Source organism: Zootoca vivipara, chromosome 4 (assembly GCF_963506605.1).
Source record: "Zootoca vivipara chromosome 4, rZooViv1.1, whole genome shotgun sequence".
Lineage (NCBI taxonomy): Eukaryota > Metazoa > Chordata > Lepidosauria > Squamata > Lacertidae > Zootoca > Zootoca vivipara.
The window spans coordinates 39,555,473-39,582,498 of record NC_083279.1 but is presented as its reverse complement, the minus strand read 5'-3'; the positions used below and the strand labels follow the sequence as shown (position 1 = coordinate 39,582,498).

At 41.2% G+C, this 27,026-nt stretch overlaps 1 protein-coding gene and 1 long non-coding RNA gene across 4 annotated transcripts; one reads left to right on the top strand and one right to left on the bottom strand.

Annotated features, from left to right (window-relative positions):
- The first annotated feature begins 94 nt into the window (after positions 1-94).
- Positions 95-25,337, top strand: SMPX (small muscle protein X-linked). Of its 3 annotated transcripts, none has more exons than XM_035115891.2 (5): positions 95-253; positions 2,992-3,051; positions 8,603-8,686; positions 11,522-11,675; positions 25,039-25,337. In XM_035115891.2, the coding sequence occupies exons 2-4, from the start codon at positions 3,013-3,015 to the stop codon at positions 11,657-11,659; spliced, it is 261 nt and encodes an 86-aa protein (XP_034971782.1). In that variant the 5' UTR covers positions 95-253; positions 2,992-3,012; the 3' UTR covers positions 11,660-11,675; positions 25,039-25,337. The 3 variants fall into 3 exon arrangements, with proteins under 3 accessions (XP_034971782.1, XP_060129508.1, XP_034971784.1); XM_060273525.1 differs by lacking the exon at positions 95-253 and adding an exon at positions 971-1,120; XM_035115893.2 differs by lacking the exon at positions 95-253 and adding an exon at positions 1,593-1,676.
- On the bottom strand, positions 4,789-10,988 carry LOC132591984 (uncharacterized). Its single transcript, XR_009557457.1, has 3 exons — positions 10,639-10,988; positions 10,095-10,196; positions 4,789-4,920 (listed from the first exon to the last, which is right to left on the bottom strand). It is a non-coding gene; the product is annotated as an uncharacterized LOC132591984 (long non-coding RNA).
- Positions 25,338-27,026: the final 1,689 nt, after the last annotated feature.

Below are 27,026 nucleotides of genomic sequence, written 5' to 3'. Positions count from 1 at the left end.
GATTTTAGCCATGAGGGAATGAAGTTACAGGATGAATCCGACTCTATATTTAGGAAGAACAAGTGTAAGCTATGACAGGAATTCTCTTTTACACTTGGCTTCTAAACTCAGCACTGCTCCAGCCCTAGAAGTGCTCTTGGTAGTTTGTACACAGGCACAAAGGGCTTCATCAATTCCAGCCACCTCTAAAGGATTCCAGGGAAGATCTCAGCTCAGCATCGAAAGGAGGTGTTTGCATCTACTCTCCTGACAGGTTGGAGTGTTTCTTATATAAATAACCAAGTACATAATAAAAGCTAATGTGGGGAGGGGTTGCTGTTTGAAAAAGTGAAAGGTTGACTTGGGAAAACACTTTCATATATTGCTAGGAGATGAATGAATGAATTAACTGCCTTTTCTGTAAAGTTTTATCTCTGTAAACCAGATCAGTATGCTTACACAGGCTGCTATTACAAGTGCAACCATTTATTTATTGTTGTCTGCTTGAAATATTTTAATTTACCCGATGTTTGTTGATGCTGTTGCAAGTACCAGCAAAGTAATAACAGCCAAGTTATAACAGTTATAAGATCACTGTATGAGATCATAAGGATTTGATAAGAATTGCCATAAGGCAAGCAGTTACAATGAACTTGATGGGGTGCAACTGCATGGCGAGCAGTAAAGTTTCAGCATGGACTTTTCTTCTGCTTTCAGTACATGCTGGGCTCCCAGCGGTGTAATTTCTATCTAGGTCTTCAACACAGCAGAGCTTTCTGTTTATAACACTTGTGCCAGTTTCATGCGTACAGCAGGGAGTCAAAGGATGACATTCCTAGTTCCTCTTCAAATAAATCTAGGGTAGTGTTATGAAAGACGTAAATTATGGAAGTGCCTCAGGATCAGCTCCTTTAAAGCAAACCGAAGAACTTGGTCGGTGCAAACAGCTGCGTGTCCTTTGGCACCCTCTCTCGGGACTTATTTTTAGATCAGGCAGAGAAGATCACCACTTCTTTGAGTTTTATTCCTTCCTATCCCTTGCGCCTGTTCAGGAATCATAGGGACATTCGCACAATGAAGTCAAGTGCTAAATAGTTCCAAAAAGAAACAACTGCGGCATTGCCTTCAACATGTGGTAGAGGTAAGCCGTGAACTAAATGTTTGAATGCCTGAAAGATTTAGTAGTATCCAGGTTTTCAGCTAAAAATTGTATTTAAATATTGGATATTTTAACACCAGTTAGCCGAATACTTAGGAAAGCATTGAGGAGTGTAATTAGTTGAGTTTGATCGCTTGCTCCCATTTTGTTGCATGGATGTTAGGAAAGGGGTAGAGGAGGAAGACTGGAGGCATTGCTCCTTGGTATCCTGTGCCAGATCGTCTGGATTTATGGGGGCCATGAAGTAGTGCAAACCTCAGTAAGATGCAGAGGGAGATACTTCAGCTCCTTTCTACAGCAACTCCCTCTGTATATAATCTCTTGTACTGTCAGCACAATCCTATACATCAGGGACAGGGAAACTATGACCCCCCCCCAAGCTCCTGAACTGCAACTCCCATCATCCCTATCAGCAGCGCTGGCAGGTTTTGGTGGGAGTAGGTGTTCAGCAACTTGTGGCGGACACCAGATTCTCCTCTCCTGTGTTCATCTCCATGCTGCAGAACACTTCACGGACAGCTGTGGAGCTGACTCCCAGGTAAATGTGTTCCGTATATGGAATTGTAGCCTTCATGGCTCCAAAGGGTGCCTGGAAGGTCTTGTGCAGGAAAAACTTTTTCTTTTCTGATATTTCTGTATGGATGCTATTGTAGGAGGAAGACAGCGTCTACCCCTGCTCCCCTTGGTGGATACCCTGGTGAAATATTGCATATCTGCCTGGGTTCCAGAAGTCCTGGTGCAACGTGAGGAATATCCGTGCAACATGACAGCACTATCAGCTTGTAGGGTTGAGCTTTTTTTTTTTTAGGAAGACCCCCAAATTGTTGAGCTTTTTAAAAACAAAACCCAGAGTTGTTGAACTTGTGACAGCATATGCTCCTGTACATGTGTAGTCAAATATAAAGTTGCTGCAGTCTGCCGTTATATTTTGATTCTTGAATGTCTGATAGCCAACAGTTGTACCAAAGGGGAAAGGGGAAGAGAGAACGTAGCCCAAGAAGTTTGTCTATTTTTACTCTTCAGCATTCTGTTGTCCTGATTTCTCTGGCAATAATGAGGTCAGCAGAAACGGGCAGGGAAGAAAGATTGTCTCTGTCAGACGTTCTCCACAACTCCATGAGGCATCTCTATAGGGGCTTTGCTCTGCCTTCACATTGTTTTTGTTACTTTATTTTCACCCCAAAGTTAATATTCCATTTAAGAGCTTTACAAGTTTAAAGAACTGCCCCTGGAAAGCCATATGTAGGCAGTGCCATGTTTAGACAGAGAAGACAAACTGGAAAGAGAGTGTGGACCACATGGAATGTTACGTCTGCTGCAGTTTTAAATTTTCATTTTTCCTCTCTCAACAACCCATATTAATGGGCCTTCAAGTAGTTTGTTTACAGGTTCAGGCTGCAGTTGCCTTTTACTTTAGAGAAGAAGTTAAAGGAATTTATAATGCCTTTGCAAGTTTTATATGGGGCAAATTAATTTTTTATCAACAAAAGCCAGGTTTTCAATATAAGCAATTCTTGATTGCGTAACTTGAAGCGAACATATTAATAAGTAGCTCTCCCATGAATATGTGCCGTTTGATGGAAAAGCTAACTTCTCATTTACTATTGTGTTGGGAAAGCGATCTTACTCTTTCTGCCTATGAAAAATTAACAAGGGAAGCTCAGGTGTTCTTACTCCTTTGCAGCATTCTATGGTTGTATCTAAGTAACTCTGAAACTAAGCCCGAAAGACAATCTGGACTGATGAATGAATACCTATCAAGAAGAAACGTGGGCTAAATTGTAGTTAATCAAGGCATTGTTGCTCGTAAAAAAGTTTTGTTTTATTAGTAATCATACTTATTTTGCTTTCAGGGATAAATCTCTTCCTTTAAAATGTCAAAACAGCCAGCTTCGAATGTTAGAAGCATTCAGGTAAGAGATAATATTTTATGTTACTACTAGTAGTAAATAAGAAGTATTTTGATTGAAAACAAAACATCCGTTTGTTTGGCGCTTCAGCGCTAACTTGGAATTATTTAAAACTTGCTTGTCATGCAAGTAAATGAATTTTGATCCCGTCTTTTCCATGGTTTTATATATTCCATTATCAGCTTCTATAGCATTTCCCACAAAGCATGATGAAGAAGCTGGAGGGTTTTTTGGACATCATCTAAAAGCATTTAACTGCACAAACATCACATATATGCCTATGTTTGTGTGTTGCTTACTTCTAATTGTCCAGCAAAATTCACTTTCCATTACTGGCATCTTTTAATCTAAGCCAAGATTATTTTTTAAAAAAGAAAGAAAGAAAAGAATTTGACAAGTATAAAAATAGCTAAAGTCCTATGCAAGTTGTTGTTGTTGTTTAGTCGTTTAGTCGTGTCCGACTCTTCGTGACCCCATGGACCAGAGCACACCAGGCACTCCTGTCTTCCACTGCCTCCCGCAGTTTGGTCAAACTCATGTTCGTAGCTTTGAGAACACTGTCCAACCATCTCATCCTCTGTCATCCCCTTCTCCTTGTGCCCTCCATCTTTCCCAACATCAGGGTCTTTTCCAGGGAGTCTTCTCGTCTCATGAGGTGGCCAAAGTACTGGAGCCTCAGCTTCACGATCTGACCTTCCAGTGAGCACTCAGGGCTGATTTCCTTAAGAATGGATAGGTTTGATCTTCTTGCAGTCCATGGGACTCTCAAGAGTCTCCTCCAGCACCATAATTCAAAAGCATCAATTCTTCGGCGATCAGCCTTCTTTATGGTCCAGCTCTCACTTCCATACATCACTACTGGGAAAACCATATCTTTAACTATACAGACCTTTATCGGCAAGGTGATGTCTCTGCTTTTTAAGATGATGTATAAGTTTGTCCTATGCATACTTACAATATATATATATATATATATATATATATATATATATATATATAGTCTCTTGGACAACCAGGTTCTCAGTATGCCTTCATTTGCTTACACTGGGTTGCATCCGGAGTATCCATTATGTTCCTAATAGGCCTACTTCCAAACACAAGAGGGGCCCAAGGTCCAGCAGAGGCTCTCACTGGAGGAAGGAAAGGAAGGTGACTTTTGCCAATTGCCTCTTTTCCTTGCAGACTTGCACCACCTCCCACACTGTGTCCAAGACTCCAAGCCAATGTTTTCAAGCCGAACAACCCTTTTAAGTGTTCACAGTTGTAGTCAATGAGATGTACTCAATATATTAATGTGCTCACTAGTGCTATCATGAATACAAAGGTGTGGGTAAATACCTTGTATTGTTTTATCAAATAATATTAATTTCTAGAGTTTGCAGAACTGCTATGGCTTTATCTGGATGATCATATCTTGGCTCATTTAACCAAGATATGCACAAGCCTTTCATCTGGACACATAGCCTTATCGCTCCTCAGTCATTTAACCTGCAAGTCTCCAGTTAACTACACTTTCTTGTTTGATTCTGGATCGTTCCAAACCGCACAACCATAGTTTTCCAGTTCAGATGGATTAATGGAAGACCAGTGTTTGATGGCTACATGTCACAAAGGGGGGCGGAGGGGGGGGGAGGCGGAGAATCAGCTGCATATAAAGCCCAGATATAACCATCCAAATTAGGCCAATGGTTGGGTTTATGATAGTTGTAATGCAAAATCATGGTGTCTACTCACATATCATCTTTTGAAGCTCCAGCCCTACAATTGGCAATCCATGGTTTATAACAGAATGTCTGCATTTGTTTCTTAGGACTGTGAGGGGATTCCACAGATCCATGCTCAAAATCTCTTTTTCCTCCCTTGTCTGATTGACTTTTAAAAACAAAACGAAACAATTTTTTACTGGTTTTTAAACAAATACAAATAAAATATCCATTAAAAACCTATCCGGCAGTACAGCTAATGATGTTTGATTTATCCATTTTCTCTGACTTTTATAATCCTATTTTACACAACTGTGCATATTAGCTGCACAAGGTTTGCCCATCCACATGTGGAGTAGTGAAGGAATTTTCCATTCACAACCTTCTGAATTGCAGCCTATGAATTTGGTATGCAGCAGTACTATCAGAGGCATGAAATTACTTTAGCTGCAGCTTTTTATTGGTTCTGAAGACAGGAAATATTTGTTTCCTGGTAGTAAATGGATTTATATAGTATTAATTTTCTATCACAATGATTTTTTTTTATGGTGGCTAGGCAAACAAAAAAGGTATACATTGCGAAGATTTAAATGAGCAAGATGATTGCCTCTCTCTTGAAAGCAAGCAGAAAAATGTCTACCAATCTCTGGGGAAAATAACTTTTATTTATAGATTGCAGTACACAAACATCAGTCAATGAAACAAAGGGAGCCTTTTCATTTTAATATATGAAGTCGAAAGCAATTATGCAGTAGTTACATTTATTTTAGCATTTTCAAATGGTTTCATTTGCACTGCATTCTATAAGCATAGGGAATCTACCTTTTGATAAATGACAAGGCATTATTATGTAGTTTTAAATAAGCTCTAATAAACAATTCACTCATATGCATTGAAACAAATGGTTTAAGTCCATTAAACAGGGAGTTTAACTCAGCATTGTGAACTTAATGTGGTTTACAGCCTCCTTATTTCCCATTAAAGGGAATTATCCACCAAGGATTCCCAATTAACCTTCTAGAGAAATGTGAGTTTATTTTACCACAGTTACACATAGCAAAAATATTTTCTTTTAAGCCATGAGCCTTGAAAGCAAAATTATATATTATACAAAGTGTGTCTATGTGTGTGCGTCAGTGTGTCACAGATCTCTTTAACTTTACAGCTAAATGGACAGTGCAACCCTATACATGTCTAGTCCCACTGAGTTCAATGCATTCCTATGCTCCAAGGGTTGCTGACACAGCTAAGGAAAGTGAAATATACTCGGAGTCGAGAGTGAATTTCATGCTCTTTATTCAGCTCATATTCATCAAGGAGAAGAAGAGAAGACGAATGGCTCTTTTCCCAAAACCATCTGCTTATATACATTATTTACACAATGGGCCTTGCGTGATTGGCTACTTCAGGGCTACACCTGTGGGCCAATTATATTGTGGATTGACTTCTGCCTGCAGCCTGATTGGCTGCTCCTACAGGCCAATCAGGTAGCAGATTCACTTCTGCCAGCCGCCTGATTGGCTGCTCCAGCAGGCCAATCAGGTTGCGGATTCACTTCCACCTGGAGTTGGATTGGGTAGCTCCCGCTGATTCTGAATCCTATTGTTCTAGGATTCAGCTCAGTACATAACAGAAAGGGTCTGTGTCCACATGCATGGCAGAGTTTGTGTGAGAAGTGGCTACACGCATGACCGGCATCAGTGCTATTTTTCTAGAAAAAGATGCCGGAACTCACCATGAATCCCACCCTTGTTCTCTTATAATGCCAATGGCGCCCACCTGAAAGGTGGCAGAACAGACTTCTGGCGAATTCCGGCTGAAAAAATGCCCTGACTGGCATGCACCCATTCCTCCACCACTCCCAGACACTTGGCCAAGAGTGAATGTGGCAAACAAAAAATGAGCACTAAAGTCTTGTATAGGAGTAAGTCCCATTGAACACAAAAGTTCATTTGGTCCAAGTCCAGTTTAAATATAAAGAACCATAAGAAGGAAAAGCAGGGGCTCAAGGTTGCCCATCAGCAGTTGGCACCCGGACAGTAGACTGCTATGGTGATATGTATTGCACTACAGATATGCAAATTTGCATCTATACCTATAAAACCAGCACAGGCAAATGTCATGCGAACTGGTGCCCTCTTCTGTCTGCTTTTGGGTGATGCATTCCATCTTTTTTGGTAACACCTAAACTGAATTGCTTCCACATGAAACCTGGGGTTCAGTCCAGCTGCGCTTCCACATGAATGAGGCCCAGTTGCAAGCCTTCTATTAGGCCTACACAGCCCAGAGGACACTAACTGGAGCTTGCTAACAAAAGTGGACTTGCCCTCAGAAGGCTGCCTGAAAGCAAAGAAATGCAAACACACCATCTTGGAGGCTTCTGCTACCTGAGGCAGTGGCCTCACCCTGCCTAATAGCTGTGCCAGTCTTGGAATATAGTAATTCATTCTCTTACTGCTATTAGAAGTACCATGTATGGAGACCGTATATTCCTGTTCCTGCTGCCTCAGAGGCTGCTGTGTCTGTGGAGACGGGGACACCTCTGGTTCTGATGATGTGCCCCCCTCCCCTGGCTCTGCCCCTGCAACACTGCCACTGTCAGCTGCCCCTGCAACATCCTCTAATGTCCTCAGCAGGTGCAGCTTGACTCAGCACAGTGGCAACGTGATGGGAAAAAAATACCTTCTGAGTTTTTGCATGTCATGCAGCTTGTAAGTGCAAAGCCTATGGAGGAACGATAGCATCCAGTGGCCTGAAACCATAAAGGATACTCGGACAGCCACAGCTGAACTTGGATGGACGGCAAACCCACCTTCAGGGAGAATCAGTTCCAGTGGAATTTGCAAAGAACGTTACCAGAATAATGAAGGGGCAAAAGACACAACAGGGGACAAATGGCAGGCTGACGTGCGTATCTCTGGACTGATATTTACAGCAGTTCTCCAACAAGAGCAGATTTTGTACTATGCAAAAAACCTGTCCTTGTAAGCCCACCACATCAAGTAGGGAACAAGGAGGATTGCCTGCTGAGGGCCTGAAGGACTCTGCCCTTGCCTCTTTCCACCTGGCTTGGGGCAGGGCCCGACAGGCTTCACAAGGACTGCAGCTGCTTTTAAATTGTTTTTAATTTGTATCTGTGTTGTTTTAAATGAGACCACCTTGGCTGTGAGCCCTGGAAGACCTGCACCCTGCCTTGCTGGCCCTTTCCCATCTGGCCTGGGAGAGTGGAGTGCTGACGGACTCAAGCTACAAAAGCTGAAGCTGTTGAACAGATTCTTGGACTGGAGTATTGTTTATTGGGGGGGGGGGTTGAGAGAGCTGTTGCTGTTATTGGTACAGTGGTGCCTCGCTTAACTAATGCCCTGCTTAACGAAATTTCCACTTAACGAAAGGTTTTTTCTAGCGGAGGTTGCCTCGCTAGACGAATGCGTTTTATGAAAAATTCGTCTAGCGAATCGCGGTTTCCCATAGGAATGCATTGAAATTCAATTAATGCGTTCCTATGGGCAAAAAAAAATTTCAATGCATTCCTATGGGATTCGCTAGATGAAATTTTTGTTATAAGAAAAGACCCGTGGAACAAATTAAATTCGTCTAGCGAGGCACCACTGTATTATTGTTGTATCTTTAATTTTAGATCTTATGATTTACGTGGAAATTGTTTTCCATTTGGTTATGTACTTTTTGATGTGTTTTTTATTGTTTATGACTTCTGTTATGTTTGTAATTATGTAAATCGTGTCATGTTGTAAGCCGCCTTGAGCGTTGTTTTAACTACGGAAAGGCGGCATATAAATAAAATGACGATGATGTTATCCTGATACTATACTGATATGATCTCTAACTTCCAGGCTAATATCAACATCCCAATGGGAGCCCTTTTACCTGGAGCAGGTCAGCCACCAAAAAGAAAAGAATTTACTGAAGCTGATGAGGTAAGAGCAATACATGTCTTCATCTGCTAGCCTAGTTCATTTCTCATTGTTTTAAGAAGCTATATAATGATCAGTCGGTATAAATCGGTTCTATTCAAGTACAATTAGTTAATACACACAATGGCTGGTTGTATTTTGGGGTCAGTGTATGGGTGCAACATAATTCCGGTTCCAAACTAATGGTGGGTATTGTGTTCCAAATGCAAGAAACAGAGATCCTGAGCAATCTGGAAACACCACTACAGTTAGATGGGTGTTGCATGATTGCATTTCCTAATGTTTGGCTTCTAAAAGCAACTGCAAGGAGTCCTACTTTGCAACAGGGCCACAGTGCATATGGGAGGCACGTCTAACTCTCCTGCCCTGGATGAACCCTATACAGTGGTACCTCGACTTACGAAGGCGATCTGTTCCGCGGCGCTCTTCATAAGTCGAAGTCTTCGTTTGTCGATGCGCCCGTTTTGTGCTTGCGCGAAGTGCAATTTTGTGCTTCTGTGCATGCGCCGACTGCACGCACCGCTTCTGCACAGGCACAGAACGCGTGTGCGGCGAAAAAACTTCCGGGTTTGTCGACATCAGAAGTCGAAACCTTCGGAAGTCGAGTCGTTCGGATGTCAAGGTACCAATGTACAAATATCTCTACAACTCCCACCATTCATATGGATGTCTTCCTCTATCCCCTATCATGTTTGCTTTGTGGTTAGTACCAGCTGCTCGCAGCTCAAGGCTTTTCACCATTCATTGTATTGGGATGGTGTTAGTACTAGTATAGTAGTAATAGTATAATGGGGAGAGGAAGGGAGTAGAAAGAAAGATGTGCTCTTAAAAAAGGGGCCTAGATCCTAAGTTTAGATATCAAAAGGAGCTTTATGAATATCCAAAAATGGGTTATGTAATTTGAGTGCTTGGAGTATACATGTGGGTTTCAGTGGGTTGAAATGTAGGCAGATATTTGGATATAGCTGGAAAATGAGTGAAAGGGCAAGAAGCAAGGAAATTGTGTAGGAGGTGTGAACATTTCAGCTGAGAACACAGTCTGTTCATCTACAGATCTGCTAGCATGCAGTAATTTACCACAACCAGACAGCTAATTGACTCTATAAACCTGAAGCCAAATTCAATTTCAGATGCATGGGACGTACTGAAAGAAAATTTGAGATATGCAGCTATGCTTCATGAACTTCTGAAATTAAATAGTAGTTTTATAAGGAACTTCTGGACTAGAAACTTTGCAGACTGCGGCACAGCCATCACACAGTCCATGGCTCTACTTTTCCAGTTGCAAAGTGGAACCATATTTCAAGGAACAATTTTAAGCAGCTGCTTTGGTCTAAACTCACCAATTTGAGATCTACATAGTTAAAAGGGGGGACATACATATTAAAATAAAAATAAATAGGTCACCTACATGTTATAATGCAGAATTATGTTGCCCATGCACTTAGCTGTTTCCCTCAATCCAATCCTATGAAAACGTTGTATTGCAGGAGCAAAATTGTTCCTCTTAAATCTGAAAAGATGCAAGGAGACAGGTTATTTTAGAACAGATATTGCAATATTTACTGTGATCTATTTGCAGCATTAGCTGTGCTTAATTTTAGGTCCCATAAATGTGCCAGTAGCCCCAACACAAATCTATATTTCAAATCACTTGAAGAAATAAATAATTATCTGGAAAGGTCCACTTTCAAAATGTCGTGCAATTAGAACATTTTTAAAACAGTTTAAAAATATTCACCGCTTAATTTGGCTCTGTTCATTCCTGTGAGATGCTGTATGGTTGAAGACCCACTAGTAACAATGAAAGGGGCATCTGCACAAAATATTATAAAGCTTGTGATAAATAATCCATCCTATCCCACAACTAAGAGAAGAGGGCCTTGAGTGTTCTTTTTCCAAACTTGTTTGTGGTCCTTTAAAAGTGCAATGAAGAAGCCAAGTCACACACCCACCTCAGAAACTTGCCTTCTCGCTTCTCCAGTGGTAGCAGCAGGGGAGAGTGGGTGCCATGCCATGAGATTCTGCCACCTGAGGCAGCTGCCTCAGTCTGACTCATAGGGAGGCAGGCTCTGGAGGAGAAGCATAAAATGCTACATGAATAGGCGCCTAAACACTGAATGACCAGAAGTAATCAGTCAACGCCAGAGATTTAAAGTTCCACAGTGTTTCTATAGCTTCTCAAAAGTGATGTGGTTACCAGGTTAGGTAGATCATCTGGAAGATGTGGCAGAGCTTTCCTTACAGTCTTCAGCAGGCTGACATTAGATCATGTCAGATCTAGTATCTTCTGTGCACTTTACTGGATCTGTCACATAACGGCTTAGTTTGCACGTAATGCCAAGGCAAATCATGGCTTGGCGCAGATGCAGGGCTTTTTTTCAGAATGCAATTCCAGCACCTCTCAAGTGGGTGCTGTTGCCATTATAAAAGAACAAGGGTGTTGTTCATGGTGAGTTCCGGCCCCTTTTTTTTTTAAAAAAAATAGCACTGTGCAGATGCATGAACATGTGGGTTCCCGGAGAAGAGATCACACCCACTGCACTCCCCCCTCAGTCCTTATGCTGCAGCACTACACAGGGCTAAAGCTGGGAGGTTTTAAAAATATAATTTGTTGGCTTATGGTATGTGTGTGTATAACCATGGTTTAATTTAGCATGGAGCGGATTTGCCCCAACCCAGGGATCCCAGTTGGTCTCATTCCAGACAAACTTTGAGCTGTAAGCCAAGAACAACCTTGGTTTGGCTTAGCATTGCATGTGAACTGGGTCATTGTGAAAATGGAAACATCCCCCAGTGTATTAGTTTGAGGTAGCTGGGTGTTTTTTTTGTCTGCAGAGCCTTCCAACTCCTTCAGAAGAGGAAAAGAAAAAGGTGCTCCCAGGAGCCAAGAAATTACCTGGCCCAGCTGTAAACCTGTCAGAGATCCAGAATGTAAAGAGTGAGCTGAAATTTGTCCCAAGAGCTGAACAGTAGTAACAAGAATGAAAAGGTATGTCCAGGGGTCCTTTACCTTACCCTTTTTTTACCTAAGCTACAATGAAATATAGTGAACTTTGCTCTGGTTAGAATGATCAATATGGTGAGATGGAGTTGAGAACCCTGCATAAAAAGAAATGTCATCTTGTGGAAATTACCCTTGATTGAAATATGCTTAAGAATCAGATAAATTATTCCAAACTACGACATTTATCCTGTTTTGGACAGAGATGAGACTGAGTGGCAGGAGCATGAGTACTCCTTTTGGGGTCAGGTCACTGTCTGTGAAGTTTTCCCAAAGTACCCTCTTAATTCTGACCAAAAAAATATCCCTTGAATAGGGATTTTGCACATGAAGGAACCCAAGCCAAGAAATAATGCTACTGATGGCATTTTTATTGCTCTGTAAACCAAAGGAAAATTTTGGAAATCCAATCCTAATGCAGTAGCAGGTCACTTCTAAAATATTTAGAAGCTAATTTCTATACGACCTCAATTTGTTCATAAAAATGCACAGGCTATATTACACTCGATTAGCACTGCAATTATTCTTCTATTATTCAAATTATAATACGCAGAGAGGCAAAATGTAGGTGGAACAATTATGCTTTCACTTTAAAATTAGAAACAATAGGCTTTGATCAACCAAAAATAAGTTGTTAATTGGTACAAAAACAGATAATGCCTTGTTTCCATATAGTCTGCAAGTGAAGTACAGCTTTTTTAAAACCCCTCTCAGGAAGAAGAGGAGCACACTTACAGATTAATGGGGCTCTCACATAGAGGCACCTACAGTGTGCAGGATGGTGGCGCCACATTCATGTTGTATAAGAGCACTAGAGGGGGGGGGAACCTACAAATAAATCGCTATTTGCCTAAATAAACAAATGCCGATAGCTCTGTCCCAATCCTTCCCCTCTTTTCTATCTTGTAGAATACAGCCCATGCTCCAGTCCAGGCAAACAGCCATAGCATAAAGCCTGCACCTTTATTATCCAAAATATCACTGTGGGATAGTACCCAATGTACCCATTGAAAATTGGGTAGCCTGGGTAAAACATTAAAAAATGTCCGTCCCCTGCCCCCCCCTTCTCATTTGTAACAGGGGAGGATAAAAACCTTTTGCTTCAGCTCATTGGATTTGCTTGTTATGGTGTCTGCCTTGCCTTTTCCTATTTTGGTAAATGGCCCCTCCTTCTTTGTGTTTGTGGGAGGGGAGTTATTGGTTTGTCTTTTTCTTCTTCTTGTTTTATTATGTCTTTTGTGTTCTCATACAGTCATACCTCGGTTTAAGTACGCCTCGGTTTGAGTATTTTCAATTTAAGTACTCCGCGGACCTGTCTGGAACGGATTGATCCACTTTCCATTACTTTCAATGGGAAAGTTCGCTTCTGGTTAAGTACGCTTCAGGCTGAGTACTCTGCGGACCCGTCTGGAACAGTTTAATCCACTTTTCACTACTTTCAATGGGAAAATTCGCTTCAGGTTAAGTACGCTTCAGGTTGAGTACTCCACGGACCGTCTGGAATGGATTAATCCACTTTCCATTACTTTCAATGGGAAAGTTCGCTTCAGGTTAAGTACAGACTTCCAAACCAATTGTGTTTGTAAACCGAGGTACCACTGTATTGCATTTTTATGCTGTGAACCGCCCTGTGATCTTCAGATGAAGGGCGGTATACAGATTTAATACTAATAAGCGCAGCTGAGCTTCCCACCACTGTTGTTTCTCACATGGAGGGGTTCATTTAAGGTGCCTTGTAGATGGCAAGCCAGAGCTTAGATCCACAGCTCCTGTAAGGTTACCACAGGGTCATGCACCATTGATGTGAGGCCCCTATTGCTACAATTAAAGGATCAATCCTTTCTTGGCTTTGTTTTGGGGGAAAACTTGACGGGGAGGAAAGCACAATGTACAGGAAACTTCAAGGAGAACATAATTAGAGACTTCTGGCTGAGAATATTATACAGAACAGCTAATTCTCTGTACATGGGCATTGTGCAATCTGTTTGAGCCACAAAAATTGTGCTCAAGGTATTAGGCAACAAGCACTGCCAAGAAAAGGTAATAATAAATAATGCAAATAATTAACCTTACAAATTGCACACGCTTTCCAGCACAGAGAGTCTTCCAAATACCTTCATGAAAGACAAGGGCTAATTGTTTCTAAGGACGTGGAGTACACCTCTTCCCCTATTAATGCCTTAGTTAGGTTTGATAGAGCTGCATAAATTGTAGCCAATTAAGCTGACAAAGTGATCTCGAATATCACAGCTCCAACCTGGTAATCAAGCTAATTTATTTCTCACACACTTTGTCTTCCATCACTCCCTTTTGTAATTTTTCCTCATGTCACTTGATAGGAGACTACCTAATTATGTGTTCACAGTCCTGTACTCAAGAGCAGGCTAAGTTATTACTTCAGTATAATGCTTTTTAAACCTTTATACTTTGAGTATGTTTTCACTTCAGCTTTTTTTGCTGGAGTGATAATTGTAAGCCCTCTGTTGTTGCCCATGAGACCACAGAACTCTCCTGAGGGTCTGAGATACTTTGCCTCCCATAGCCTGGGCTGTTGCCATAGGCCTGGACATGTCTATCTATACTTCAGCAGATAGATAGATAGATAGATAGATAGATAGATAGATAGATAGATAGATAGATAGATAGATAGATGAGCAAGGCCTTATTTTCATCCCAGAATTAGATCTGCTGATCTATATATCATGTATTGTCCAACCATTTACCCACTAAAACATTCACATTTTTAACAGCAGTGTGTTCAACATCATGGTTATTATTACCATCACAATTTATTTCCCGCCTTTCACCCTAAGGTACCAGGGTAGGTAACAACTATTAAAGCATAAAAATAATATTAAAAGCAGAGTTTTTTTCAGCCGGAACTCAGTTCCGGCACCTCTCAGGTAAGAATGAGGGTGAGTTCCAGCGTCTCTTTTTCTAGAAAAATAGCACAGATATTACACCGTGTGTGTGTGATTTATTTAGCACTGCAAAGTCAATTGGACTTATTCCAGTAAATCAGGGGCGGGCAACTTCCATCCTGCACACCAATCTTAGTCTGTCAGGGGGTAATACCAGCTGATGAGTGGAGAAGAATGGTCCAGCCATGCTGGGTGTTGCTTTGTCAGAAAGCAGGACTGAACCCTGGTGAGTAGAGAGTTTAATCCTGCTTGGTGCTGCTTCAGCAGCACCTTCCCCTGCAAGGAATGCTCTGGAGAAGCAGACTCCTGCAAGGAGCAGTATTAAACCATCTGCTCACCAGCTAGTGAGCGGAGAGTTCATCCAGCTGAACGCTGCTTTGCTAGAGCATTGCCTACAGAAAAACAAACAAACCCAAAATAGAGCTGTTAGGACATATCCCCTAGCAGTATTAAAATCAGAATGCCAGTGCAGGTTAATGCAGCTACTTACACACCACCAAGACATTTAATCCCCATAGCAACCCTGTGAGGTAGGTTAGGCTGAGAGGCAGTGACTGGCCCAAGGTCACCCTTCAAAGTGGGGATTTGAACCTTGTTCTCATATATTCTGGTCCAGGACTATAGCTGCTAGGTAAAAAGGTAAAAGGTAAAGGACCCCTGGATGGATAAATCCAGTCAAAGGTGACTATGGGGTTGCAGCGCTAACTTCAGGCCGAGGGAGCTGGTGTTTGTCCACAGACAGCTTTCCGGGTCATGTGGCCAGCTTGACTAAACTGCTTCTGACGCAACAGAACACCGTGACGGAAGCCAGAGCACACGGAAACACCGTTTACCTTCCTGCCACAGTGGTACCCATTTATCTACTTGCACTGGTGTGCTTTTGAACTGCTAGGTTGGCAGGAGCTGGGACAGAGCAATGGGAGCTCACCCCGTCACAGGGATTCGAACCGCCGACCTTCTGATCAGCAAGCCCAAGAGGCTCAGTGGTTTAGACCACAGCGCCACCCCTGTCCACCACACTGGCACCAGTATGCCTTTGCCAGTTGTCATTGTCAGACATTGATGGCTAAATCTGAAGATAACAATTCAGGCCTGGAAAGAGTTGAACACCTAATTGCTTTCGTGTGGGGTGGGGAGAGGATGTTAACCTTTCTTTGGCTTTGAAAAGGCCTGTTTATTCCCCCAGTAATATGTAAAAGCAGGCCTGAAGCTTTGAGTTGTGTTTGTTCTTTATGCCATTTGCTGCCTAGGAGGAAACTTCGTTCCAAATTGCTATTATGCCAAGCTCGGCCATACGAAACTGTTCATATAGCACAAACAATAATAATGTAAGTGCACTTAGGAGGAAAAGCTCTTGCTTCTTCTTCAGACAAACAGACCAGGGAGAGAGTGGCTTGCCTACATCTGCACTTTGTAATAGCTACAACCCTGGTTCCAAAAGTGCTCAGTGAGAATGAGCTTTCTCTCTCCCCCCCCCCCTGCGTACAAACATAAAAGGGTGGAAACAGCAACCCCAACAGCAATGGAGCTCCCGCTTGTCAGGGGAAAGGAATATATAGGAACTGACATGATTTCAGTCCTCATGGGCAGGCAGGTCATCAAAGGAAATGCAGCCCACATGGATGCAAGTCTAAGCAATGGAATGAGTGGCTTGGATTCTGAGAACCAGGAGTGGAAGCTTGTGGAAGGGGACTTCCTTGCAGTCCTTTATTTCCACTGCAACTCCGAGAAACCTCTTCAGAGGGTTGGGTGCCCATGTAGTGTGGGGTGGGGTGGGGTGGGGTCGAAGTGGGAAGAAATCCTAGAGAGCTGCCTAAGTTGATAGAGCAAAGGAACTGACGGTATCAGGCAGATTCTTACGGGTATGTTCTTTTGAAGACTGCACACGTATTAATTCATGCTAGTATTGCATCTATAATAGCTGGAGAAACTGTCCTGTCAAAGGTATCTGAAGAAGTGTGCATGCACACGAAAGCTCATACCAAAATAAAAACTTAGTTGGTCTTTAAGGTGCTACTGAAGGAATTTTTTTATTGTCCTGTCAAAATCACTGTCTTCACATGGACTCTTTCAGCTGAGTCCTATTTGCTGAGAGCCTTGCATGGCTTTTCCAAAACGTGTATCCACCTAGTCCCAGAAATGGTATCCTTTCATCCTGTGTAACTGGTGGTACACACAGATTTAGACCCTTTTATATTCATTGAAAGCATACCTGCAGCATGAATTCCTCATGGAATTGCCTCTCTTCCAAAGGAAAGCAATATTGTAGACAGGGCAACCGCTAGGTCATGCGTTGGAAGAAGATGTGTTTCCTTTGTAACCAATTTGAGCTTGAGCTAGTGGCCAGGATACACTGGAAGCATCGTTGTGGTTTCTTTCCTTGACCCAGGGTGCTTCCATGCTGTCTGATTGTCAGGTGGGATTGAGTCACATACTGGCAAATTCAGGTTGCACAGTTATAGTTGATTATGAGGTCTTGCACAACCAACCTACTTCCCCCAGGGAACATGCAGTTGAATGTGTGAAATAACTTAATATCCATGCAAACAGATCGGAATAAATTCTCATTTAAATATCCAACTTCATCTAATTTTCCTGCAAACAAATCAGGACTAATGATCAGTAAACCTACCCTGGAAATGTTTCTTTAAGCACAGCAGAAGCTGTTCTGATCTGCAGGACTTGTTGGTTCCTCAAGGAGGCACTCAAGATCTAATTATTAAATATAGTATAAAAGCTTCCTTGCGGTTGGTTCTACTGAGCTTTGCATGACCAGAACCTTTAGATGTCACTTTCGTTTGGACCTTTTTATTCAAAGTTTGTCATTTTTAGTTCTATTTAGCCACGACAGCCTTAATGCATCTCTCTTCATCTCTGCCTCCTTCTAGGAACCTCATTTGGGGAAATGAATCTAGTCATTTTCTCATTTAAGTATCAAAACTATGGAAACTGTTCAGCTCTTTTCATAATTTGGCCTTCTGGGTTTCCCTGACAACCAGAAACATATTTCCTTCCTGTTCTCTCCCCCCCCCTTTCGCTTTTTACTAATAATGTAAATTCACAAAATGTTCTTATCTCTTATTCAACAGCAGGAGTAACACTGCTTTTCTTGGCTATTTCTTGTTCTCAGAATAGTTTGGGATTTGGGGCAGATAGAAAAACAAAACAAAAACCATAGTATCTAAGTTAAATAACCCTTCTCGTTGAATTGCACCATTCTGTCAGTTGCTGAAAGCTGAAGGTGCCTCATCAAAAAGTTGCTCCTTTGCGGCTGAACTGTGATGGATCACAGCTCTGCCCTTCGTGTCTGGAGGCCTTATTCAAAATCTCAACTATAAACATACCGGTAACTGCCTATCCTAATATTAAATTGCAGTGGTGCAAAGGAATAGCATCTGTCTATAGCTCACCCTCAGGATTTTTTAAAATCCTTTGCAGTGTGTGAATGGAATACAATTGTCTCTCATTAAAAAAAACCACATAGTTTATTTACCACAATTAAACAAAGGCATAAAAATTGGATTTTTTAAAAAATCACTTTGTGGACTCTCACAGGGGACTTGAAAATACTTTCTGGAGCTTGCCTGATGCTCCCTGTTTAATACTTCCTGTAATTTTTGCACCTTCTGATATTGCAACTCTTATTTGACAGCCAAATATGGAGGCACCCTGAGGTCAATCCATCATTAAATAAAACTTTCAGGAAAACATAATCACCTGCCAGCAACCCAAGAGTTGCCATGTCCAGTGTTTGTTTGATATTACATATAACATAATCAGCACTGGGAGACCAGCCAATCGGAGGCTCGCGTCATGATATGTACACTTTACTTCATTCTGAAGTGACATCGGTTAGAGCTGACATATTTACTAGCACTTCTCAGAAAGTAATCGGCAGCATGAATGTGAAGTCACTGAATTGTTTATCTCTCACTGATAACCTACAAGCCAGCACAATTCTATGTGTGTTTACTCAGAAGGAAGCTCCATCATTCAATGGAGCTTACTCCCAGAAAACTGGGCAGTGTTAGTAACATTCAAACCATTTCTGAGTTCCTGTTTCTGGGCTGCTGGAAGTGTGTGTGTGTGTGTGTGTGTGTGTGTGTGTGTGTGTGTGTGTGTGAGAGAGAGAGAGAGAGAGAGAGAGAGAGAGAGAGAGAGAGAGAGAGAGCATTGAGCTACATCCTTTCATTGGCTCCTTGAAAGTGTCCCCATTTTTATATAGGCTGTAAGAGCTGGGCTGTACATTATGGTCACCCTTGGAATTATCATCACTGTAACAAATTTTCAGTGCACTCAACTAAAACATTTAGCATCATTCTCAATATGAAGTGGGGACCTGACATAACATACTATAGTGAGTTTACTCACATCTTCCATTGACCACCAATGATAGTATCAATAAGGAAGATTATCTTCTTTTCCAATGAGCTAAAACCAAATCTCTCTCTCTCTCTCTCTCTCTCTCTCTCTCTCTCTCTCTCTCTCTCTCTCTCTCACACACACACACACACACACACACACACACACACACACAGTGTGGTCTCTCAGTTTCATCTATTATGGCAACACCTTTACACAAGCAGCATTTGAAGAGCATCTCCAGCTCTACAATTCTATGAATCTATGATAGCTTTAAAGGATTACAGTGGTATCTCGGTTAAGTACACAATTGGTTCTGGAAGTCTGTACTTAACCTGAAGCGAATTTTCCCACTGAAAGTAGTGGAAAGTGGATTAATCCGTTCCAGAAGGGTCTGCGGAGTACTTAAACTGAAAATACTCAAACCGAATCGTACTTAAACCGAGGTATGACTGTATGCTCCAAGATTTAGGATTAGTTGATGGAAATTGGTCAAGGAATGTCAAGGAAATAAGCAGCTATCCTATTTTTAGAAAATATCTGAAGGCAGCCATGTTTAGGGAAGTTTTTAATATTTAATGCTGTATTGTTTTTAACACTCGATTGGGAGCCGCCCAGAGTGGCTGGGGAAACTCAGCCAGATGGGCGGGGTATAAATAAATAAATTATTATTATTATTATTATTATTATTATTATTATTATTATTTAATATGTAGAATCTGTCCAGTTACACCATGGCCCGAAACAGTAGCATTTGCATGAACAAAACTATGTCCAGTTAGATCAACAATGTAAATGGAAAAACTGCCTTGAAGTTTTAATTAATATCACTATCAAAGTAACTGTTACCAAAGTTTGCAGCAGGTAGATTTTCTTCTGCATGGGGTTGGAATAGAGTACTTTGAGGTCTCTTCCCAACCCTATGATTCCAAGAGCCAAAGCTGAAAAAGAGGACTTTCATACAACATTTTGCAATTTATTCTCTCCTCTTTTTTTCCTTTTTCTTTTTTACTGCAATGTAGGGCAGTTTGCTGCAGCAACAGGAGAGGGAAATGCCTTTCCCTTTTCGGCATTGGTCTACATACTTCTGTTACTTAGCAACAGCAGGGACCAAAAAGAAAGCTAAAGGATTCATAATTGCAAGTGCTTGCTGAAGGCTGAGAAAATGGAACAAGCCTGACACTCTTCACATTGCATTTCTACCAACTGGAGAGTGGAGAGTGTCCATACTTACACAGCCTCGTTAAAAGTTGCCTATAGAATTAGACATTTAAAAACTACGGATGGCTGTTGATCAATCAGGGAAGACTGAGCCTCATCCTGCCAAATGTTCATTTTTCTATTTCCCCCCCTTGTAAGCACTTACCGGCAACTGTGGCTTTAAAAATACACCTATCAAGTATCGCTGCAGAACTTTTGATTTGCAGCAGTGCCTCTTGCTTTTTCATTCTGACTGCGGTTGCTGGCGGTATTAATTTACTCAGGAAGGTGGTCTCACCTGGTGCTGCTGGCTGAAAAGAATTTCACTTTACCTTCCCACAAAGGAAAACATTCCTTGCCAGCTGAACAGCAGTGGTTGCAGTCTCATGTAGGTCCTGTTGAAATCCATGTCTATATGGAAAGGAATGGTGGCAAGAATGCAAGCTCACATTAGATGGATTCTGAGTGGAGTCCAGGAAGCTCCTTTCTAGGGATAGGGCCTGAAAGAAATACACAGTTTGATGAACTTTTTTCGGCTCTCGTTCATAATGCAAACATTTGGCACCAGTTCTATCTGCAGCCTACAAAGCTTCATGAACTTTTGTGTTTCACCTATATAGGATTGCTTTGTTCATTTCTCTTTTCCAAAAACTTCGTTTGTCTGCTTTAGTGTTTTGAGAACGAAATATTTCTCAATGTCTAAGGAAAGTCATTCCTTCCACATTTCTTCTGTTAAACCTCCTATCTTCTTTTTTCATTCACTGACATGGTCTGAATAACAGATTATTAACAGTTAATGCCATGCGCTATATCATGCAAGCGCATGCATCTTACCCATAACCCACAGGGTGAGATTCAGAGGGATTTTTAATAGTATAATTCAGCAATGCCTCATCCCTTTGCCTTTCTCCAAACAGTATAAAGGGCAACAGAACTTTTTTTAAAATAATAATAATGGGGCATGTATGCTAACTGGGACAGTGGTGAGTAATGTGTCTATAAATGGGTTTAGCCGAGGAGTAAACATCACATGGTCTCTGGCTTAGATTCTTGTTGAGTGGGAAACATTTCATGCCTCTTTGGGCATACAGCACACAATTGCTTGCTCTCCGCTGGAAATATTTAAAGAACCTTAGCCTAATCCCAGCCATGTAATTGCATGTAAAGGTCGTGAGTGAGGTCGCAAGGACAAAGCGCTTGAAAGTGGCATACTAAGCACTGCTAATACAACTTCCACCATCTCCCTTTGTGTGTATGAATCTTAAGTCAGTGTTTAATTACATGATAGACACAGCCAGCCAAGACATCTAGCCTGGAAGTAATCTACCCCTTTGCTTGAGATTCCCAGCATTGTTGGTTTCATTATACGTGGCTTCTCAAATGAGGTGCGGCAGATGGAAGTTTCAAATCTGCACATATATTTTTAAAGAGAACATTAAACTCCAATGTATATGCTTTTCTTTTAAGGAAAGCAGATTTCAGCAATAGCTGAAGAATACTGCCCTGTTATTGTTTTTAAATCCCCACTGACAAATTAATATACAGTACTTGAGCTCAGTTGGTTAGAGCATGGTTCGATCCCCATATGGATCGAACAGCTGCCTATTCCTGCATTGCAGAGGGTTGGACTAGATGCTCCTCAGGGTCCCTCCCAACTCTACAAGTCTGTGATCTCTATGTTTCAGAAGAGTCATACTTTCTTAAAAGGATATGACATTGTGTATTTCTGGGGGAACATTGCCAGGACTACATGCTGCATTGGCTGCATGTGCTAGTTATCTGTGTGGAACTGGCTTGCACAGCCAAACTGAGCAGTATTTACCCTGAGCAAGAATTAAACCCTGCAACATTGGCTGTGTGCACCAGTTTCTTCCATGGAGCCAGCGGCCACAGTCAACACATAATTGAACCCTCAGCTGATGTCACCCACCCATTGAAGTGATGTCATCTGATTGACAGGTGAGGGGTTTTTTGAGGACCTGGCCTCATGGGCAAATTAGGAACCCTCCAACAGGCAGTGGAAATGATTCTAATATTGGACAATGGAAATGACTCAAATATTGCTGGGAGCAAGGCTGCTGCCTTGACATGGGACGCTTACATGACACAAGGCATAGCAACCAAGCAAAGGTAATAAGTACAGTATAATAATAATAATAATAATAATAATAATAATAATAATAATTTATTCATTTATTTATACCCTGCCCATCTGGCCGGGTTCCCGCAGCCACTCTGGGCGACTTCCAACAAAATATTAAAATACAGAAATCCATCAAACATTAAAAGCTTCCCTAAAAAGGGCTGGCCTGAGATGCCTTCTAAAGGTCTGGTAATTTTTGTTCTCTGACCTCTGGTGGGAGGGCATTCCACAGGGTGGGTGCCACTACCGAAAAGGCCCTCTGCCTGGTTCCCTGTAACTTGGCTTCTCGTAGCGAGGGAACCGCCAGAAGGCCCTCGGCACTGGACCTCAGTGTCCGGGCAGAAATGTTACACATAAAACATATGTAATATATAAAACATACATACACATGTGGCATATATCTCAGGCCATGAGGCTGGATTCACAGACTTCCCTGTATGTTTTTTTTCTGGTTCAGTTTTGAGGCTCTGGATTGATATAATTACAGCATACCACCCAACAATACTCTGATACTGTAATGAAAAAATGAGAAAAGCTTTTGTTTTGTCAAAGTGTATTTTGGGGCATCAGTTTGCTGGTATGCTGTTATGTATTAATGAAATCATGAAAGGAAACCCTCAGATATATGGTTATTATAGATAATCTAACTGAACCTGAAGTTCTGGATATTTATCAAGATGATATCAAGACTTGATGCTGCCATTTGTAAATTGTGATGGTGATAGAGATACAAAGCCTCATACCTAGAACTTAACTAGTGGAAATTTAAAAGTGGCCCACATTCTCTTCCAAAGGGAAGAGAATATAGATATTTCTACATTTACTTAGTATAGAAATAACTCAGCATAATGATCTGTTTCCCAGATTAAGATTCTTTGACCAATAGACTGCAACTTATTTGCACTTTGATCCTATTCATACTTAACTGGGAGTAATTACCATTGAATTCAATAGGATGAGAACATCGTGATAGGATTGCACTCTTAAGCCTATTAAACAACACAAAATGTTTATTCATAGATGCACCCTGTGTTGTTTATATTTTATATATAGCACACACTACACTCTGCGCTGGCAACGTTTTGCATTAATTATTATCAAAAGAGTTTACTGGCTCTTTGGGGCACATAATGTTCTACAGTATTGAGCTAATAGGCACTGTGCACTTAAAACTGAGGACAAGCTCTTGCCGGTTTCAGTGTCATTTCATCCACCCACAGTTGCAAAGCTCACTCTTTAGGAGAGGAACAGCGAAGGAACATTTCCAAACGAAACTGCAGGGAGAATTTGTGTAGGCAGAGTGTAATTACTCAGACTGGAATGCAAGTACACTTGTGTACTCAGAATATCTCGAGCAAAACTTTAGAAGTTTCATATGTTCTTTTGCCTTCCTTATCAACAGCAGCCTACAGCCATAAGATTTTTTTTCTACGGTAGATGTTCTTAGGTGTTTTAATTGGTTTGTTGTTTGTGCATTTGCCATCCTGGGCTCCTTTTGATAGGAAGGGAAGGATATAAATTGCATATCACAATCATATAAAAAATACAGCATGATCAAGGCCAGCCGTACCATTGGGGAGAGTGAGCCAGCTGCCTGAATTGACAGGTGCTGGTTGGTGAGGAGTGGCAAGAAAATGTTGGGGGACAGTGCTGTGTGTGTCACATGAGCTCATATAGGGCCCCTAAGCTAAACTCTGGTGTGCTGTAGGATTCGGTCTCTCCACCATTGTTGTAATAAGATCCAACTGTCATGGGATGGGTGAGTGCCATCTTTTCCTTGCCCCCTCAGGTAGCAAACATGGTATCAGACTAGGACCACAGAGACCCAGGTTCAATTTGCGATGCAGCCGTGAAGTTAGTTTTGGTGATCTTGGGCCAGCTTACCTTTCTCAGCTTAACCTACCTCTCAAGATGTTATGAGGATTAATAGGGGTGGGGTGAGAAAACTATGTCCCCTCACCCGTGAACTCCTTGGAGCATAGTTAGGACAAAAATTGAAGATAATAATTGAAGATAGTATGTCTGATCCACCAAAGCTATCTACAGATGTTGCACTTTGGTCCTGTTTCTAGTCTTCCCATAGGCATCTGGACCAGATGGGCCACGGGCCGAATCCAGAAAATTATGGTCTCATGGTCTAGCTCCCCACCCATGTCTCCCTTTGATGCAAAAATTAGAGACAGCTTTAAAAATGAATAGGGCTGGCATGTGAATAAACATATTTTCCTCCCCTGCTACCCCACCACCCACCATGTCTAGCTAAGTCCACACAATATCACAGCAAACAATCCAATGGAACAATCCAATGAAAGCATAAAGGAAAATGACTCAGTGGGGGTTTGGTCTACAGGTCTCATTGGCCCCAATCCAGGGATGGGCAAGCGCAATAAATGTGACCAGTAACACATCAAGAAACAAACAAACAAATAAAAAACCACTATGTGCATTTCTCATCCATATTGAGAAATGGGTAGGTATGGTCTTGTGGGACTGTACCAACATACAAGTGTGTTGGTTGAGTTACGCATCTTTAATAGGATCCTCTTTATCCTCTTTCAGTACAAGGCTGATCTGTAGATTTTCTTCCCCCACACAGCAGGAGCTTGTGATGGTTTTATGTGAATCATGATGTTTGTCTCTATGCATAAGAATATATTGCCCTTTAGAATTCCCATGTATTTCCTCCAAAAATGCAAATGAATCTCCTTTGGATTTTATTTTATAGGTCTGCCAAGACGCATATGGAGAAGCTAAATTGATTGTAATGAAGAAAGTTCACTGCAATAGTTTATATATTTATATGATGATTGTGAGCATCCTGAATACAAGAAACGTCATAGGAATATTTGCACATTTATGGACTTTCTTGTTATTGGTTTTGATTACCGTAAAGCATATGGATTATATTAGCTGCACACCAAAGCATATGTGTACATATACATGAAGTGAATTTGATCATACAATTAGAAATAAATGTAGTATTATTTTAAAAGTAGAACTGAAATAAAACATTTTTTCAGAAAACAAGCATTCATTTTCTTCGCTTTTCTGAATATGCTCCAAAGAACATGCTAATAAATATCATAGATATGCCGAGTATATGCATATAAAGGTTAACATCCCATATACAATGTGTGCGCTACAGAAGAAGCTCTTTTTGGTCCTATAAATGCCAATAGGAAAGCTAAATACACAGTTACGGAAACCAATGACCCTTAAATATTGCTAACTTTATTTTGCCCAGTAAACATTTTATATTCCTTAACATCTAAAATCAGTGTCTAGAATTATTTGACATGGATAACATTTTGCTGCTTAAATAAAAAAATCTAATGGCAAAATTGATGAAATACTATACGATGAAATTAATTGCCTGTGTTTTGAATGTTTAAAATACTGTATCCATAACCTCGGGTAATGAACCCACAAGAAGGAGCAGCTTCTGCAGCAGATCAGGGACCACAGGTTCTCCAGCATCCACATTCAAATGTGCACCTGAATACCAATGTATTCTAGCCCACTTTTCTATGCTATTTTATGCATCAGGGGATCAGCTTTCAGACTTGAAGTGGCAGTAAATAACTGAGAGTATTGGAAATTCCATGGCTAAATGGTGGAGACTTGCACACACTAGTTTAATTCCTGATATATCCAATATTAAAGGATTACAGATGGATGGGAGAAACTTCTGCCAGAGTCGGCCTACTTGTAGGGCCAACTGAAGTTTGCAGCACTGAACCAAATAGATCAGTGGTTTTCAAACTTCCCCCCATGGGCAACTTGAAAATTGCTGTTGGTCTTGGTGGACTAAATAATGATTTTTGAGCCTGCTGCACAAATTGTAATGCACTCTGCTAAACGCTGTATGATTTTAAAATTGTATTTTATTGCTTCTTTTATTTTTAATATATTGCATTTTATTATATTACATTCAAATTATAACTGTTCTTCACAGACCAACCACCTGAATGAAGCTCATAGTCCACTAGTGGACTGGCAGTCCACAGACCACAGTTCGTGACCCTGTGAGATAGATCCCTGCTTTAGCTTCAGGGTTTCATAAGCAAACCCTTTACTGCAGAAATATTACATTGGCAAACAGGTAAAAACATTTCAAGTCCTCAGGGATGAAGAAACTCAGATGTGTTGAGTGGAAAGACATCTGTTTTTGGAAGCAGAATTCTATGGACATAGGCAGTTATTACAGTTTGTGTCTAAAAAGAACCTTGACCCTACTAATAACAGGAAGGTTTCTCCAGGTTACAATTTTAAGAACAGATCCTTAATCACAAATATGTAGAATGCAAACTATTTTTCATACTGCTATACTAAGTGCATGATCAGAAGGTTCTTGTATACAACCATTGCCTCACCAATTTCCTTTGAATTAAGTCCTGCGGGTGTCATCCAAATATAACAACAGTTTACATAAAGCAGGGATAGCCAATGTGGTGTACTCCAGATGGACTACAAATCCCATTACCCCCAGTGAGCATGGCCCCAGTGATCAGGGGTATGACAGAGGTAGTCCAGCAATATCTGGAAGACACCATGTTGGCTACCCTTGACATAAGGCTTCAGATACAACTTCTTTAGCAGGTAGTTTAGCAAGTAGCTTTGGAACTGTCCATGGTCCTAAACGTTTTTTGCTTGACTTTGTCTTAGAGAGTTCTGACTGGATACTGCCTGCTTCCCTTGCAAGCCTCAAGCACC

Excerpts from the sequence above, each read along its gene's own strand:
- SMPX (XM_035115891.2), top strand. The coding sequence starts at position 3,013 with ATGTCAAAACAGCCAGCTTCGAATGTTAGAAGCATTCAG. Across the intron at positions 3,052-8,602 it reads CGAATGTTAGAAGCATTCAG|GCTAATATCAACATCCCAAT; the intron begins GTAAGAGATAAT and ends TCTAACTTCCAG. Across the intron at positions 8,687-11,521 it reads AATTTACTGAAGCTGATGAG|AGCCTTCCAACTCCTTCAGA; the intron begins GTAAGAGCAATA and ends TTTTGTCTGCAG.